Source organism: Symphalangus syndactylus, chromosome 14 (genome assembly GCF_028878055.3).
Source record: "Symphalangus syndactylus isolate Jambi chromosome 14, NHGRI_mSymSyn1-v2.1_pri, whole genome shotgun sequence".
NCBI lineage: Eukaryota > Metazoa > Chordata > Mammalia > Primates > Hylobatidae > Symphalangus > Symphalangus syndactylus.
This window is the reverse complement of record NC_072436.2, coordinates 71,482,564-71,496,580: the sequence shown is the minus strand read 5'-3', so window position 1 is coordinate 71,496,580 and position 14,017 is coordinate 71,482,564. Positions and strand designations below refer to the sequence as shown.

Here is a 14,017-nt window from a genome sequence, read left to right as displayed (position 1 = left end):
CAATTTCATTCCATTCCTCTCTAACTTTAGTGACTTGTTTTCTTCTGCTAGCTTTGGGGTTGGTTTGTTCTTTTCTGTCTAGTTCTTTTAGGTGCAAAGTTAGACTGCTAATTTGAGATCTTCCTAACTTCTTGATTGAGGCATTTAGTGCTATAAACTTTCCTCTTAACACTGCTTTAGCTGTGCCCCAGAGATTTTGGTAAGGCATGTCTCTATTTTTAGTAATTTCAAAGAATTTTTTATTTCTTCCTGAATTTTGATGTTCACTCAAGAGTTATTCAGGAGTAAGTTGTTTAATTTTCATGTATTTATGTAGTTTTGAGAGATCTTCTTGATATTGATTTCTTTTTAATTGCATTGTGGTCTGATATTAAGGTTCGTATGATTTCATTTTTTTTTAATTTATTGAGACTTGCTTTCTTACCTAGCATGTTGTTGATCTTGGAAGGTGTTCCACGTGCAGATAAGAAGAATGTATATTCTATCTTTATTGGGTGAAGTTTTCTGTGGATATTTATTAGGTCCAATTGGTCAAGTATCAAGTTTAAGTCCAGAGTTCCTTTGTTAGTTTTCTGTCCCAATGACCTATAAGTAGGGTGTGAAAGTCTCCCATTATTGTGTGGCTGTCTAAGTCTTCTTGTAGATCAAGAAGTACTTGTTTTATAAATCTGGGTGCTCCAATGTTGGGTGTGTATATATTTAGAATAGTTAAAACTTCTTGTTGGATTGTACCCTTTGTCATTATGTAATACCCTTCCTTTTTTCCAATAAGGCTTCTGCGGTCCAGGCAATACCCTTCTTTGTCCTTCTTAATTATTAAGGGTTTAAAGTTTGTTTTGTCTGATATAACACTAGTGACTCCTGCTCTTTTTTGTTTTCTGATTTTGCATGAAAAATCTTTCTCCATCTCTTTACTTTGAGTCTGTGGGTGGCATTACATGTAACATAGAGCTCTTGAAAATAGTGGATGATTGGGTCTTTTTATCAAGTTTGACACTCTATGTCTTTTAAGTGGGGCATTTAGCCCCTTTACACTCAGGGTTACTATTGATGTGTGAGATTTTGATCCTGTCATTGTGTTGTTATGTAGACTTACTGTGTAATTGCCTATAGTGTCTGTGGGCTATGTGCTTAAGTGAGTGTTTGTGGTAGCAGGTGTTATTCTTTTGAGTCCATATTCAGCACTCCCTTAGTTAGGCTGGTCTAGTTGAAACGAATTCCTCCAGCATTTGCTTGTCTGAGAAGGGTTTTATTTCTCCTTCACTTAGGAAACTTAGTTTGGCAGTGTATGAGACTCTTGGTTGGAATTTCTTTTCTTTAAGGATGACAAAAATAGACCCCTCTCCCTCCATCTCTTCTGGCTTGTCAGGTTTCGGCTGAGAGGTCCACTGCCAGCCTAATGAGAGTTCTTCTGCATGTGACTTGACCCTTCTCCCTAGCTGTCTTTAAGATTTTTTTCTTTTGCATTGACCATGGTGAATCTGATGACCATGTGCCTTGGGGATGGTCACCTTGTACATTATCTAGCCAAGGTCTTCTGTATTTCTTGAATTTACACGTCAACCTCTCTAGAGAGATTAGAGAAATTTTTGTGGGCTATGTCCCCAAATATATTTTCCAAGTTGCTTATTCCCTCTCCTTCTCTCTTAGGGATGGCAATGAGTCATGGATTTGGTCTCTTTACATAATCTCATGTTTCTGGGAGATTGTGTTCATTTCTTAAAGCTCTATTTTCTTTATTTTTGTCTAAGTTGATTCCAATAACCAGGGTTTGAGCTCTGAGATTCTTTCCTCAGCTTGGTCTATTCTGTTGTTAATACTTCTGATTGTATTATGAAATTCTTTTTTCAACTCAACAAGCTCAGTTTGGGTCTTTTGTAAAACTGCTATTTCATCTTTCACCTCTTAAACCATTTCACTGGATTGCTTGGTTTCCTTGGATTGGATTTCAGCTTTCTCCTGGATATCTATACGCTTCATTGCCATTCAGATTCTGAATTCCATGCTCGTCATTTCAGATTGGTTAAGAACAATTGCTGCAGAGCTACCACTAGCTACCTCATTTGGAGGTAAGGGGACACTCTGGTTTTTTAAATTGCTACAGTTCTTGCACTGATTCTTCCTCATCTGGGAGGGTTGGTGTTCCTTTAACTGTGGTGTAAACTGAGTATACTCAGTTGGCTACATTTCTGGAAGTTTTCAGAGGGCTAAGGCTCTGTACAGTCTGCTGAATTCTAGTCCTCCGCCTGGCAGGAAGGAAAATTAGCAGTTTATCGTGTTGTAGTTTGGGCTGAAATCCAGTAGATGGCGCATGAGAGCAATAGGAGGTAGCTAGGCTCTCATTCTGCCACCTCGCTCCTTTGTGTATCCGGGCCTTTGAAGCCGTGCTCTGTGGTGGAGGAGAGAGGTGACCCCTCACCAGGTCTCCTCCTGGGTCTTGCGGGGAGGGACCCCTGATCACTGGCACTGTGGCCGTGATTTTTTGTTGTTGTTAGGTGTTCCAGGTCGTGGGTCTCCTTGAGGCAGAGGTCCAGCAGGGAGACAGGCCCCACACTTACTGGACCAGCTCTGTGGAGGGAGGCACGCTTAGGTTCCACACCAGCCCAGGAACCTGTGCGACTCACCCCTCTCTGAGAGTTTTCTGAGAGTATGGGCTCCTCTTCTGCTGAAGCACCGGTCCCAGTTCCGCACTCCGGAGCCACAGACCTTAGCCCTGGGACGTCCGGATCTGCTCACAGCTCCCTCCCCCGGACCTTTGGGGTTGGGATCTGTGTGCACTGGGGAATCCAAACAGCTCCCAGGCTGCCAGAATGCACTCAAGTGGAGCAAAGCACCCAGGCTGAGCAGCCGAGGCTGCACTGTGTACACACTCCTGTGGGGTGGCCAGGCAGGAATCCTGGGAGGGACTGGCAGGCAGGTGGGCCTGAGGGACAGATGTGCCCTAATCCCACGGGGAAGCCCGTCTTCTCCCATTCTGGTGGTTATATGGGGCCAGAGCCTCTCAGAGGGAGACAGGGAGCCCTGGGGGATGAGTGGTCCCGCGGAGCTGTCTCACAGACAAAGCCTCCAGCCCCGTGCCTGCTGAAGCCCTTTCTGCATCTAATCTCTAGTGAGAGTCTCATGTCAGCTCAAACGCGGAGGCCGGGGGTCCTCTGCAGCTAGGATCCCAGAGGTCTGCGCAAGAGAACAAATTGTTGTTAAAATAATTCCTATTTGCTCTGAATTTGCAATCAGCCAAACGTTCAAGTGTGACCCAGCTTCACGATCTGAGATTTGTACACAATCTGCAATTTATTTGAAATATTGGAAGTTGCTTTTCTGCTATGTATTGACTTGGCATTTCTAGTTAGGTTTTCACTCCCGTTATGATCTTCAGTATGGTGCATCTTTTCCTGGATGTTAGGTGCTCCTTCCTCTCTCCCTTTCTCCCTTCTCACTCCAGGACAACACATATTATTATAATGTTTATTCAGGTTGAGTCTACTGCTTTGGTGAGTTAAAGGATATTTTAACTCATATGAATGGCCCTAAAAGCCTTCACCTGAGCATTCAACTTGTTTGATAAGCACACACCATGTCCCTCCCCTGGCCAGGTCAAGGCCACCACCATGTGAGCCTCTTCTCTACCCAGGTTGCTCCCATGTATTTGGATGGTTAGATGGGAAGCTGGTCCAGAGGGCAGATGCAGAAATGGAAATTCAACCCCAGCTGACTAGTCCGCATGTGACCCAGTGGTATTATCTGGGAATTTTCACACATTATGCACCTCATTTAAAATTCTGGCAATTTTTTTTCTTCTATATAGCGACAAAGACATTGCTTGGATTCCCTTTGCTGCTTACCAAAAACAACAAACACCATAAAATCCGTAAATACAGCATTTATGTTTTCTGACTGAATCTCAAAATTAGTTGGCGCATTGGGAAAGAATTTAATTTGACTTTTGAGTGTAAACCAAGGATGTATTTCTCTGAAAAGATAAAACAAGAGGGCTAATCATCCTAAACATGAATGTCTGCACAGATTGAAATTCCCAAGATGCCCAGGAGCCCAGCCTTTGCACAGCCTCCAGCACCGACATTATCTGGAAAAGGGAAAATTTTTCAGAGAAAGAGCATTAAAAATATATTATTGGAATTATTAGAATAATAATACATTTGCTTAAATAAAACTGACAACTTTTGGAAGTGCTGTTTGGCTCGATCCCAGGGATATTATGCCATTCTGTGTCAATGGCATACCTATGTGCCTTTATTTACTTTATGAATGAGTACTTAAAATTTTTTCTGGGCAGTAGATATATAATAAACATGAACTCTTCTTTATCTACCTTCCACTACTCTGAGAAATTTCCTTTGTTGTGTTCATCATCAGTTGGCCCAACCTCTTTCACTCTGGTTGCTCTGCCACGTTTAGAAACTTTGTATAAAAATGACAGTAATATCTGCAGTGGCATATGTTACCCAGATGAATCAGGGTTTTTACTCTCTGTCTGTAAGTCCACTTGGCCTCCTCATTCCTGTACCAATTCTATTCTATCCTGAGAGCATTTCTTAGTGACTTCCTTCTTATTATCTTCAAAAGATGCTATTCTAAGGGCCCAGATGACTTTTTGCTACTTGAAATTCTTACATATGAAAGTATACAAGAATCGAGTAGTTTTTCACTGGCACCCAGGAATCCTTTATTCCATGCTCTCTTTTCACTTGTCAGCTTCTTCACTAGACTATGTGTTACTTGGAGACAGTTTAATTCATTTCTGTATTCCTAACATTTAGCACAATTTACACACATGGCATGTAATTAATTCCCAAAGCAAACTGAACTGAGTACTGTTTCCATTTATTTGTATTTCACATGGCACCCAGCAGAGTACCTGGCACATAGTAGCTTTCAGAAAATATTTGGTGAATGAATGACTTATTGGTACTCACGTGTGTTTTCAACCACTTCCCCCTTATACAAGGGGATATGTTTGCAGAGTTTCTCAATGGGTGACCCAAGCAGGAACCAATCCACATCTTTGATCAGAGACTCCAGAGGGTTGTACTTGACCCAGGTGTATTTGTTGGAGAATATGTTGTCCAGAGTCTAGATCAGTATAACAGAAAAGAAGAACATAAAATGAATTGACAAAAATTTGTGTACCTTATTCTAAATTGTGACGATTTTTCTCTTTCAGATTATTAAACAGAAAGAACTTAGGGATCTCAAGGCATCATCTCTTTTTGAACACTCTATCTGTGAAGTAGCCCCATCAGTAATTACCAGTGTTATTTTACCTCTGGTGGCAATGAAGCCCAAAGAAAGTAAGTCCCATGTCAAAGGTGGCACCTATAAGAAGTTGTGGAGGGAGACTTAGGCCTTGGGTCTCTAGCCGCAGTGCACTGTTTGTATATGTTCACTATGCTGTATTATTTCTTTGCATCTTTGGGTCATTGAATATTAGAACTTCTCTTATTATTGTTCCAATCACCATTTCTCATAGCCCTGCTCTGAGAAGAGAAGCTGATCAGTCCTTGCTATAATGTCACTGGAAATTATTATAAATTCTTGTACTTAGGACTATATGGTGGAAATCAAGCTGAGATTTACTCCTGCTCTTAAAAAATAATAAAATAAAAGTAAAAATACTATAATAACTTTAATAAGTTTAGTATCATATTTATGGTAAGGCATGATAGTATGATCTTCTCCCTCACCCTCTTCATTTTTCCATAAATACCAGTATTGCCTAGCTTAAGAACAGAGAATACTCAAGAGTGCCCCAGAATTACCTGTTTCTCATAGATGTACTGTTGGAGATTGTTCAGAGAAGGGATGTTCTGATGGTCCATCTTCAGGATAAAGCAGGCTCTTCGGGAGAGCACCCTGGATGCAATATAGCCCTGAGAGAGCAAGAGTACAGTTACTGTTCCTCCCTAGTTCCCTGAATCTGAACTTGGCGAAGATGACACCTGAACCTCAGAAGAAAGACTTGAACATGCACAGTGAATATATGGTGGGATTGCTCTCCAATCTGCAATCAACTTTATCCACTTGACTTATTTTATGTAACATTTTCATTTTTTCACTTGTCATTTCTACCCCTTTGAAATTGTGCAAACCCGTTACTGTATTCTGCTTTTCGTGTTATGGAACCAGGGTCTGCAGCTCGAGGTTTGAAAGACTGAGAAGAAGCACTTCTCTGTCTCTTTCCATTGTTTTATTATCATTATTATTATTATTATTATTATTTTGAGACAGACTCTCATTCTGTTGCCCAGGCTAGAGTGCAGTGGTGCAATCTCAGCTCACTGAAGCCTCCACCTCCCTGGTTCAAGCAACTCTCCTGCCTCAGCTTCCAGAGTAGCTGGGACTACAGGTGTGCACCACCACGCACAGCTAATTTTGTATGTTTAGTAGAGATGGAGTTTCACCATATTAGCCAGGCTGGTATCAAACTCCTGATCTCAAGTGATCCACCCACCTTGTACTCCCAAAGTGCTGAGATTACAGGTGTAAGCTACTGCATCTGGCCTCTTTCCACTAATTTTATTCTGCCTCCTCCCCAATTTAGGGTAAATAGAATATTTTTTAGAACTGTGCTGTCCTGGCCGGGCGCAGTGGCTCACACCTGTAATCCCAGCACTTTGGGAGGCCGAGGCGGGCAGATCACGAGGTCAGGAGATCGAGACCTTCCTGGCTAACACGGTGAAACCCCGTCTCTACTAAAAATACAAAAAATTTAGCTGGGCTTGGTGGCAGGCACCTGTAGTCCCAGCTACTCAGGAGGCTGAGGCAAGAGAATGGCATGAACCTGGGAGGTGGAGCTTGCAGTGAGCCGAGATCGCACCACTGGACTCCAGCCTGGGTGACAGAGCGAGACTCCATCAAAAAACAAAACAAAACAAAACAAAAAAAACAAAGAACTGTGCTGTCCAATATGATATATGATAGTTATTAGCTATATGCTGCTATCTAAATTTAAATTCAAATTAGATAAAATTTAAAATGTACTTCTGTTACAAATTTTGAGTACTCAATAACCACAGGGGGGCTGAGGGCTTCCCTATTGGAAATTCAAATCTAGAACACTTCCACCACTGCAGAAAGTTCTGTTAGACAGTGCTGCTTTAGAAGCTCTCATAACCATACCCACACCCACACTCATGCACGCCCACACACGTCTCATCTATCCTCCCCTCATTTGCCATCTTTTCTTCCTCTCCAGTTTTCTCCATCCCTTCTCCATCTCAAACCCAAGCTGGCTGGAGAGGGATGGGTTGGAATAAGGTGGGATTGAAAGAGCAATGGAGGGTGAAGACCCTGGGGCCAGAAGGGACCTAAGGCCACTGAGTCTTCACCTGGAGTGAAAATTGTCTCTATAGAGTTCCAAATAATGATATACCCTAGAAAGCTGTATCTAATAGAAATCTTTCTGGTTCTTATTTTTCAATTCTCACAAATTATCAGTTCCTAAAATTCAAAAAATAGACAGAGGCTGAGCCTGGTGATAATGGAAGAAGCTTAGTGCAAATCCTCACTACTCTATTTTTTTTTAAAGACAGTTTTGGGATTTCCATGACAGTTGCTTAAAAACAATTTCAGTGCCACTTCCTTTTAAACCACATCTTCTAATGACTCTATACTTTCAAATGTGCGATTGAACTGCGAACACCAATAGGAAAGAGGAACGTGAAGACATTTCTAGAAGAAAAGGGACAGAAAAGCATGTTCAGAAGTCTAGTGAGATGAGCTGGAACCTACTTATATCCATAGTGCATAGCTTGGAACCTAGGTAGAAGCAGGTTCATAATTCATTGGTGGGACAAATGGAAAACAAATGAATAAATAACTGATGGAGGATACGTTTTCTGAGCAGTTTTCTGTGACTTATTGTTAATGCCAGTATCTAACACTTGAAAATAGTTTAGTGCTTTTAGTTAGCAGACTTTCTTACAGAAAAAGTATGATTTGTTGCCTACCCTATGTACATAATTAAATGTGTATAGTTGCTCTGGATTTCTGCTATGTTGTGATTGCTTTGTGATTGTTCTTTTTATTATTTTATATTTTTTAATTTTTTATTTATTTATCTTTTTGAGACAGGATCTCGTTCTGTCATCGAGGCTGGAGTGCAGTGGTACAGTCTCAGCTTACCGCAGCCTTGACTTCCTGGGCTCCAGCAATCCTCCCACCTCAGCCTCTCAAGTAGGTGGGACCACAGGCCCACACCACCACACCCAGCTAATTTTTGTATTTTTGGTAGAGATGGGATTTCGCCATGTTGCCCAGGCCAGTCTCCAACTCCTGGGCTCAAGAGATCCTCCTGCCTCGTACTCCCAAAGTGCTGGGATTACAGGCATGAGCCACTGTGCCTGACCAATTGTTCTTTTTCCGCATGATGTTCTGTGTTAGAAACTCTATTCATTCATTTATTCGCTCAACAAATGTGTTTGAGTGTCTGCGTGCCGGGCTTTGCTTTGGACTTTGGTTACTCTTCTCTGCACTTTCTGAGCCTGTAGTGGGATAATAGCATCACTCTTCCAATTTCTACCTGAAAAGGTCAAGCAAATGCATATGTTTCCTGTCATATGTTTTTCTTCAAAATGGTTTTGTTTTTTTAACCAATTGCTTGATTCTTTAAAGAGAAAAGTGAAAGTGAGGAATTCTTGAAGATTTGCAAGGTTAAATCTAAGAATTCAAGTATATATGCCCCATATATATATAGATCCCTCTGCTCTTTAGCAAACTAGTCCTGATGAATATGAAAATTCATTTGCTGCTTACATGTTTATAATCAAAAATTGTGGTAGAAGAGCATGATCCTGCATGGATGTTAACGATGGCGGTATTTTTCTCATTATCAATTGTCACTGTCTCCTGAACATTGCCACCATTGTTGCTTGGGCTGATGATGTTAAAAACCTAGATTGAAAAGAAAGACAAAATGTTTTTCCATAAATCTTATATATTTGAAAGGCAACTCTTCCAACAAAATAAAGCATCTGCCTGCTGTGAACAAGGGATTAAAAACTAAAACTCTCCACTGGGGTCCCAGTCCAAAAACTTATGATGCCATAAGAAGGCAAAGCTTTTCCTTAGAGTTTACTATATTATATATGGGAGAAGCAGTGATATCACAAGAGAAATGAGACTGACCACATTTTAAAGCAACGGCTTACATTTGCAAAGGTACTGTGGTTGGAGAGGAATAGCCAAGCTCATTATTTCCATTATTGGTTATTTCTGAGATTCCATCCCAAATAAGGCATATGGCCTCTCTACTGTCTTCAGGCTCTCTTGTACCTTCCCTTTCCTCTTCCAACATCTCTAAGAGATAAAGCCCATAAGGAACCAACTCACCTCGTATCCATGAGATTGTATCCCAAAGATGGTCAGCACCACCAGAAATGCCACCTGAAAAACAGACCCACCACATCCATTCTTTATAGGGTAGTCATTGAGTGTGGGACAGGAGGAAACACTGGACAGGGAAGGCACAGATATCTCAGAAAATGTACACCTAGAGACACTGAGTGGCCACAGATGGTCAGCACTCCCTTTCCACGCACACATTGATTGGCTCACACACTGGCTCATTTAACAGGCATTTGTTGAGTTCATTCTATTTGCCAGACACAGGGTTCTACAATTGCCACCTAATTCCCAACTCTTTCTAGCATTATAACCATGTAGATAGTAGGAGAAACCTGGGGCAGATGAGCAGTGAAGGATTCATTTCACTATGGAAATACCCTGGTATGATTCACACTAGCTTTGGATAACAGTGGTCAAATTGTGTCCTCTAAAAAGAAAATTAATTAATTAATTTAAAAAACTTTAATCCCTTAAGACTGAGAGGGTAATACAGATTTAAAATGAATCATGGGTGATAAAGACACAACAGGTTCCTAAGGGAAACTATGAAAATAGAATGCTTGGGGGCACAATTAACTTTTGAGGCTGACATCAAGTAAAACCCCCATATTCTCCCATGCCTTAGTGATACTTATCATACAAGTGCTGGGCCCGCAGGTCGTGAGCTGACATTGAGGCAGTTCTGATATTTTGCTGTAGTTCTGTAAGAGTCTGTTCCAACATGCTAACCCAGGTTTTGTACCCTCTCTTCTGAACATCAGTGAACTGTACTATCACTGAAAACTACATCAGTACATAGTTGACTCTGTCATTTGAAAACTGCTGATGAAAGGAGCCTTGGGGAAGGGGGATATTTTTAAGAACTGTCAGTGAGACTTTCCTACTTCCCTTTCCATCCCACCCTTAATATTTCTCTTCTGGGGACTGAGAGTAGAGCATCTAACAAAGACCTGTGTGCTGATATTCAACGTTCCATAGGGATACATCTTCTCTTACCACAGACCAGCTCTAGCAACATATGATACTCCTGTATATTCTATTTAATGAGTCTAAAATAGTGATTTGAACAAGTAGTCGAAGGACGAAACCACTTTAATGGTATGATTAGAGAGAGCTTGGGGAGTGTCCTCTGCCCCAAAATGATCTCCCTTCCAACACTGTGGTTAATACACCATGGTTATATAATAATTTTGTGCTTCAGGGTTAGGTCTCAATTTGGAAAATCAAGACAGCCCTGAGAGAGGGAGCTCTTTAGGCTGACAGTCTTTAACACTTTAGAAAGAGGTACTTAACATTTTGCTTTCTCCCTTAGCAGCTGAATGAGAATAAAGGACAGAGACTAGGGGAGCGAATTCCATTCTAGGTCAGAACATAGCCCACTGTCCATGGGGCACTGCAATGTGGAACTATGGAGGCTGGGATCAGATGGAGGGGTGGAGTGGCCATAGAAGGAAAGTTTTGTCCTAAGGGAGAATTTAGTCATGAGAGGCCATTGAAGACGCTCTGGCTGTTTAAATTTGCCATGATTTCACCTGCAAGTGGGGATTCAGATGGATACATTACATTCTAAATCCCACATTTACGGGCTTGGGAAAATCACATTCCTCTGCCTCTCAGTCTTCTTATCTGTAAAATGGGGAGAATACTACTCAACTCATACGGTTGTTGCAATGAATAGATGAAATTATTCATGTGATATGCTTAGTCTAAGGCTTAGTATGCATTTGAGAAATAAGAGGTACTATTATTACTATTACTGATATTATTTTTAAATTACAACTTCTCTCTTAGATAGCAAATGTAGTTGTTTTAAATAGCCCAAATTCCGTATGAAGCTCATAATAAAGGATTATTATTAAACATCCTCCAAATCAAAATTATCTAGAGATTTCTTTGTATTTTTGTATTTTCTTTTAAGTAAACATCTCAAAACAGGAAAAGGACAAAAAAAGTCAGACATATTCAACACTATTTCTGCCAAAGATGTCATTAATTCAATCACAGAAGCTTAGACGCATGCACAGTATCTGTCTAAAACTCCCAAAATCCATGGCATATTAGATATGAGCATTGTCTGCAAGCAGTCACCACAAGAGTATCAAGAAGCAGAAACAAATACTCACAAGTATTTTCATTTTGCCTGGGAGAGGAAGGTGCTGGAGTAAGTAAAGCTGCCCCGTGCAGCTTCTATCCTTTATATGGGCTTGAAGATGTGGATATCTCTTTTTCAAATGGTCACTTTGGAAAAGACCATGTCTATATCTCTGACACACCCCAGCAAACTCCTTTATCAGAATTGAGATCCAACCACATACCTGATATCAATGAAGTTCATTAGTCAGTAATGAAAATTCACCACTTGTTCACTCTGTAAATATTCCCTGCTATCTGTACTATGCTGCACTTGAGATTTTAATTTCCACCCTTTAAAAATATTGCATGATGCTTGTTCTATGCATACATTTTATAGCTCTACAAGGACAAATTTCTAACATCTCCTCCTAAAGGAAGAGCGCTTCCTTAAGGCCTGAGTTGGGCCCCAACTCAATGTCTTTTCACCACTGTTCTGCTGGCTGAATTCTTCCACAGAGGGAACGGATATGAGACTGGGTGCCAAGACAGTGGCTGGGGAGGCCTGCTTGGAGAACAAAGAGCCTAGGACTTTCATCGTTCTTCCCTTTAGATTTGGTGCCAATTTCCAGAAATTAATGAGGAACAAGACTCAGAAAGCATTCTCCCCAATTACCAGGGTTAACCAAATTTTTACATTAAGCTTCACCCGAAACTGCACAAAACTGTAAGTTAGAGACCTCTAGTTATCTTGCAGAGTGTTGAGAAATTCTCAGATTGAAAAAAAAAGAAAAGAGAGAGAAAGAGAATAAAGTTTAATTTGTGTAATTTTTTTAACATGACAATTAGAAATGGCTAGTTAGTGTCAGGGTATAATCATGAACTCAGGAAGGGAAATTTAAAAACAAAACAAACTACAACAACAACAACAAAAACAATAAACTGCGGCTGGGCACAGTGGCTCATGCCTGTAACCCCAGCAATTTGGGAGGCCAAGGAGGGCAGATCACCTGAGGTCGGAAGTTTGAGACCAGCCTGGACAACATGGTGAAACCCCGTCTCTACTAAAAATACAAAAAAATTAGCCAGGCGTGATGGTGCTCGCCTGTAGTCCCAGCTACTCGGGAGTCTGAGGCAGGAGAATTCCTTGAACCCAGGAGGCAGAGGTTGCAGTGAGCCGAGATCACGCCACTGCACTCCAGCCTGGGTGATAGAGCAAGATTCCCTCTCAAAACAAAAACAAAAAATTGTAAAATACTGAGAATCATCACAGTAAGCAAAGAGATAACACAAATAATTGCCTTGTTCTACAGCCGCAACAACTTTCTAACTAGCAGCTTTAAACAAAAATGGGGCTCTCAAAAAGTAGACATCTGGGCAAGTTAAGGGTTACCTAGTTCACTGGAATCTCCCTACCCTGGCTGTTCAGTGCGGGTGGATGTAAAACACGCAGCTTTATTAAATCTTTCTGAGATAGCACTTGCAGAAAGGATTACAGTTTTGTAATGCACCTGCAAATTTTCTCTCTTATCTGGCTTCAGAGACTCAAAAAAGCAAACCAGCAATGCCCATAGACATTAGGGCTAATGAAAGTATTACATGCTATCCTCTACCATGTCCCCCTCCTGTCCTCAGGAGTTCTGGGTCTATAGTCTAATAATGATTGTTGCTGGTGTTTGTAGAGCACTCAATATGTTTCAACACTTTCCAAACACTTCGGATATATTGATTCATCTGATTCTCATATCAACTCTAGAAGTTACCTTCCATCCTGTTCCATTTGACAGATAGGAAAACCAAGGTGCAGGGAAGTTAAGTGACTCTCTGGGATCACACAGCTTCGAAAGGCAGGGTTTTGGATCTGAGCCCAATTTAACTCCAGAGTCCACACTTTTAACTCTGAAGATGATACAGCCTCTCCTTGCCTTGCTGAGACAGGAGCATTAGCAAGGAGGCTTCCGCTTCCAGAATGCTCCCTGACTGAAAGACAGACTTGGAAATTGTCAGGTCTACCCACAACTCAGGAGTGAAAACTAAAATGAGAAGTGGTGCTTGTAAACGTTGTTATGAATGAAATTCCTGTCTTCACTCCCAGCTCCCCGCCAAAGGAGTGAAATTGCTGACCTGGAAGGGCCTGGTGTTGACCGTGCCCACCTTTGGATACCCTGACATAGTAGGTCTGAGAAGGGGTGCAGGCATGTGGACTTCTAAAACTTCCCTGGGTTATTCAGATTGAACGCTGTTTCAAATCTCATCTAAACCTCTTACAAGGAAACTAAGAGCCAAAGAGGTTAAGGAATTTGCCTAGGATCATATATAGTTAGTATATAGTTTCTGGCAAAGATAACTCTCCCTCAGGCCTTCCGACATTAAGTCCAATATTCTTTAGTTGGTAAAGCACCAAAACGTTTAAAATAATACTTCAGTGAATGAAGGTATTAATGTTCATTTATCCACTCTTTTTTAAAAAATTATTATTATACTTTGAGTTCTGGGATACATGTGCAGAACGTGTAGGTTTGTTACATAGGTATACACGTGCCATGATTGTTTGTTGCACCCATCAACCTGTCATCTAAATTAG

The 14,017-nt window shown here is 41.1% G+C and overlaps 1 protein-coding gene across 1 annotated transcript; it reads right to left on the bottom strand.

Annotated features, from left to right (window-relative positions):
- Positions 1-3,869: 3,869 nt before the first annotated feature.
- On the bottom strand, positions 3,870-11,530 carry GKN2 (gastrokine 2). The gene is made up of 6 exons (XM_055243929.1): positions 11,487-11,530; positions 9,349-9,402; positions 8,773-8,910; positions 5,778-5,888; positions 4,935-5,091; positions 3,870-4,084 (listed from the first exon to the last, which is right to left on the bottom strand). Exons 1-6 carry the CDS (start codon positions 11,496-11,498, stop codon positions 4,002-4,004), a joined length of 555 nt encoding a protein of 184 aa, XP_055099904.1. The 5' UTR covers positions 11,499-11,530; the 3' UTR covers positions 3,870-4,001.
- Positions 11,531-14,017: the final 2,487 nt, after the last annotated feature.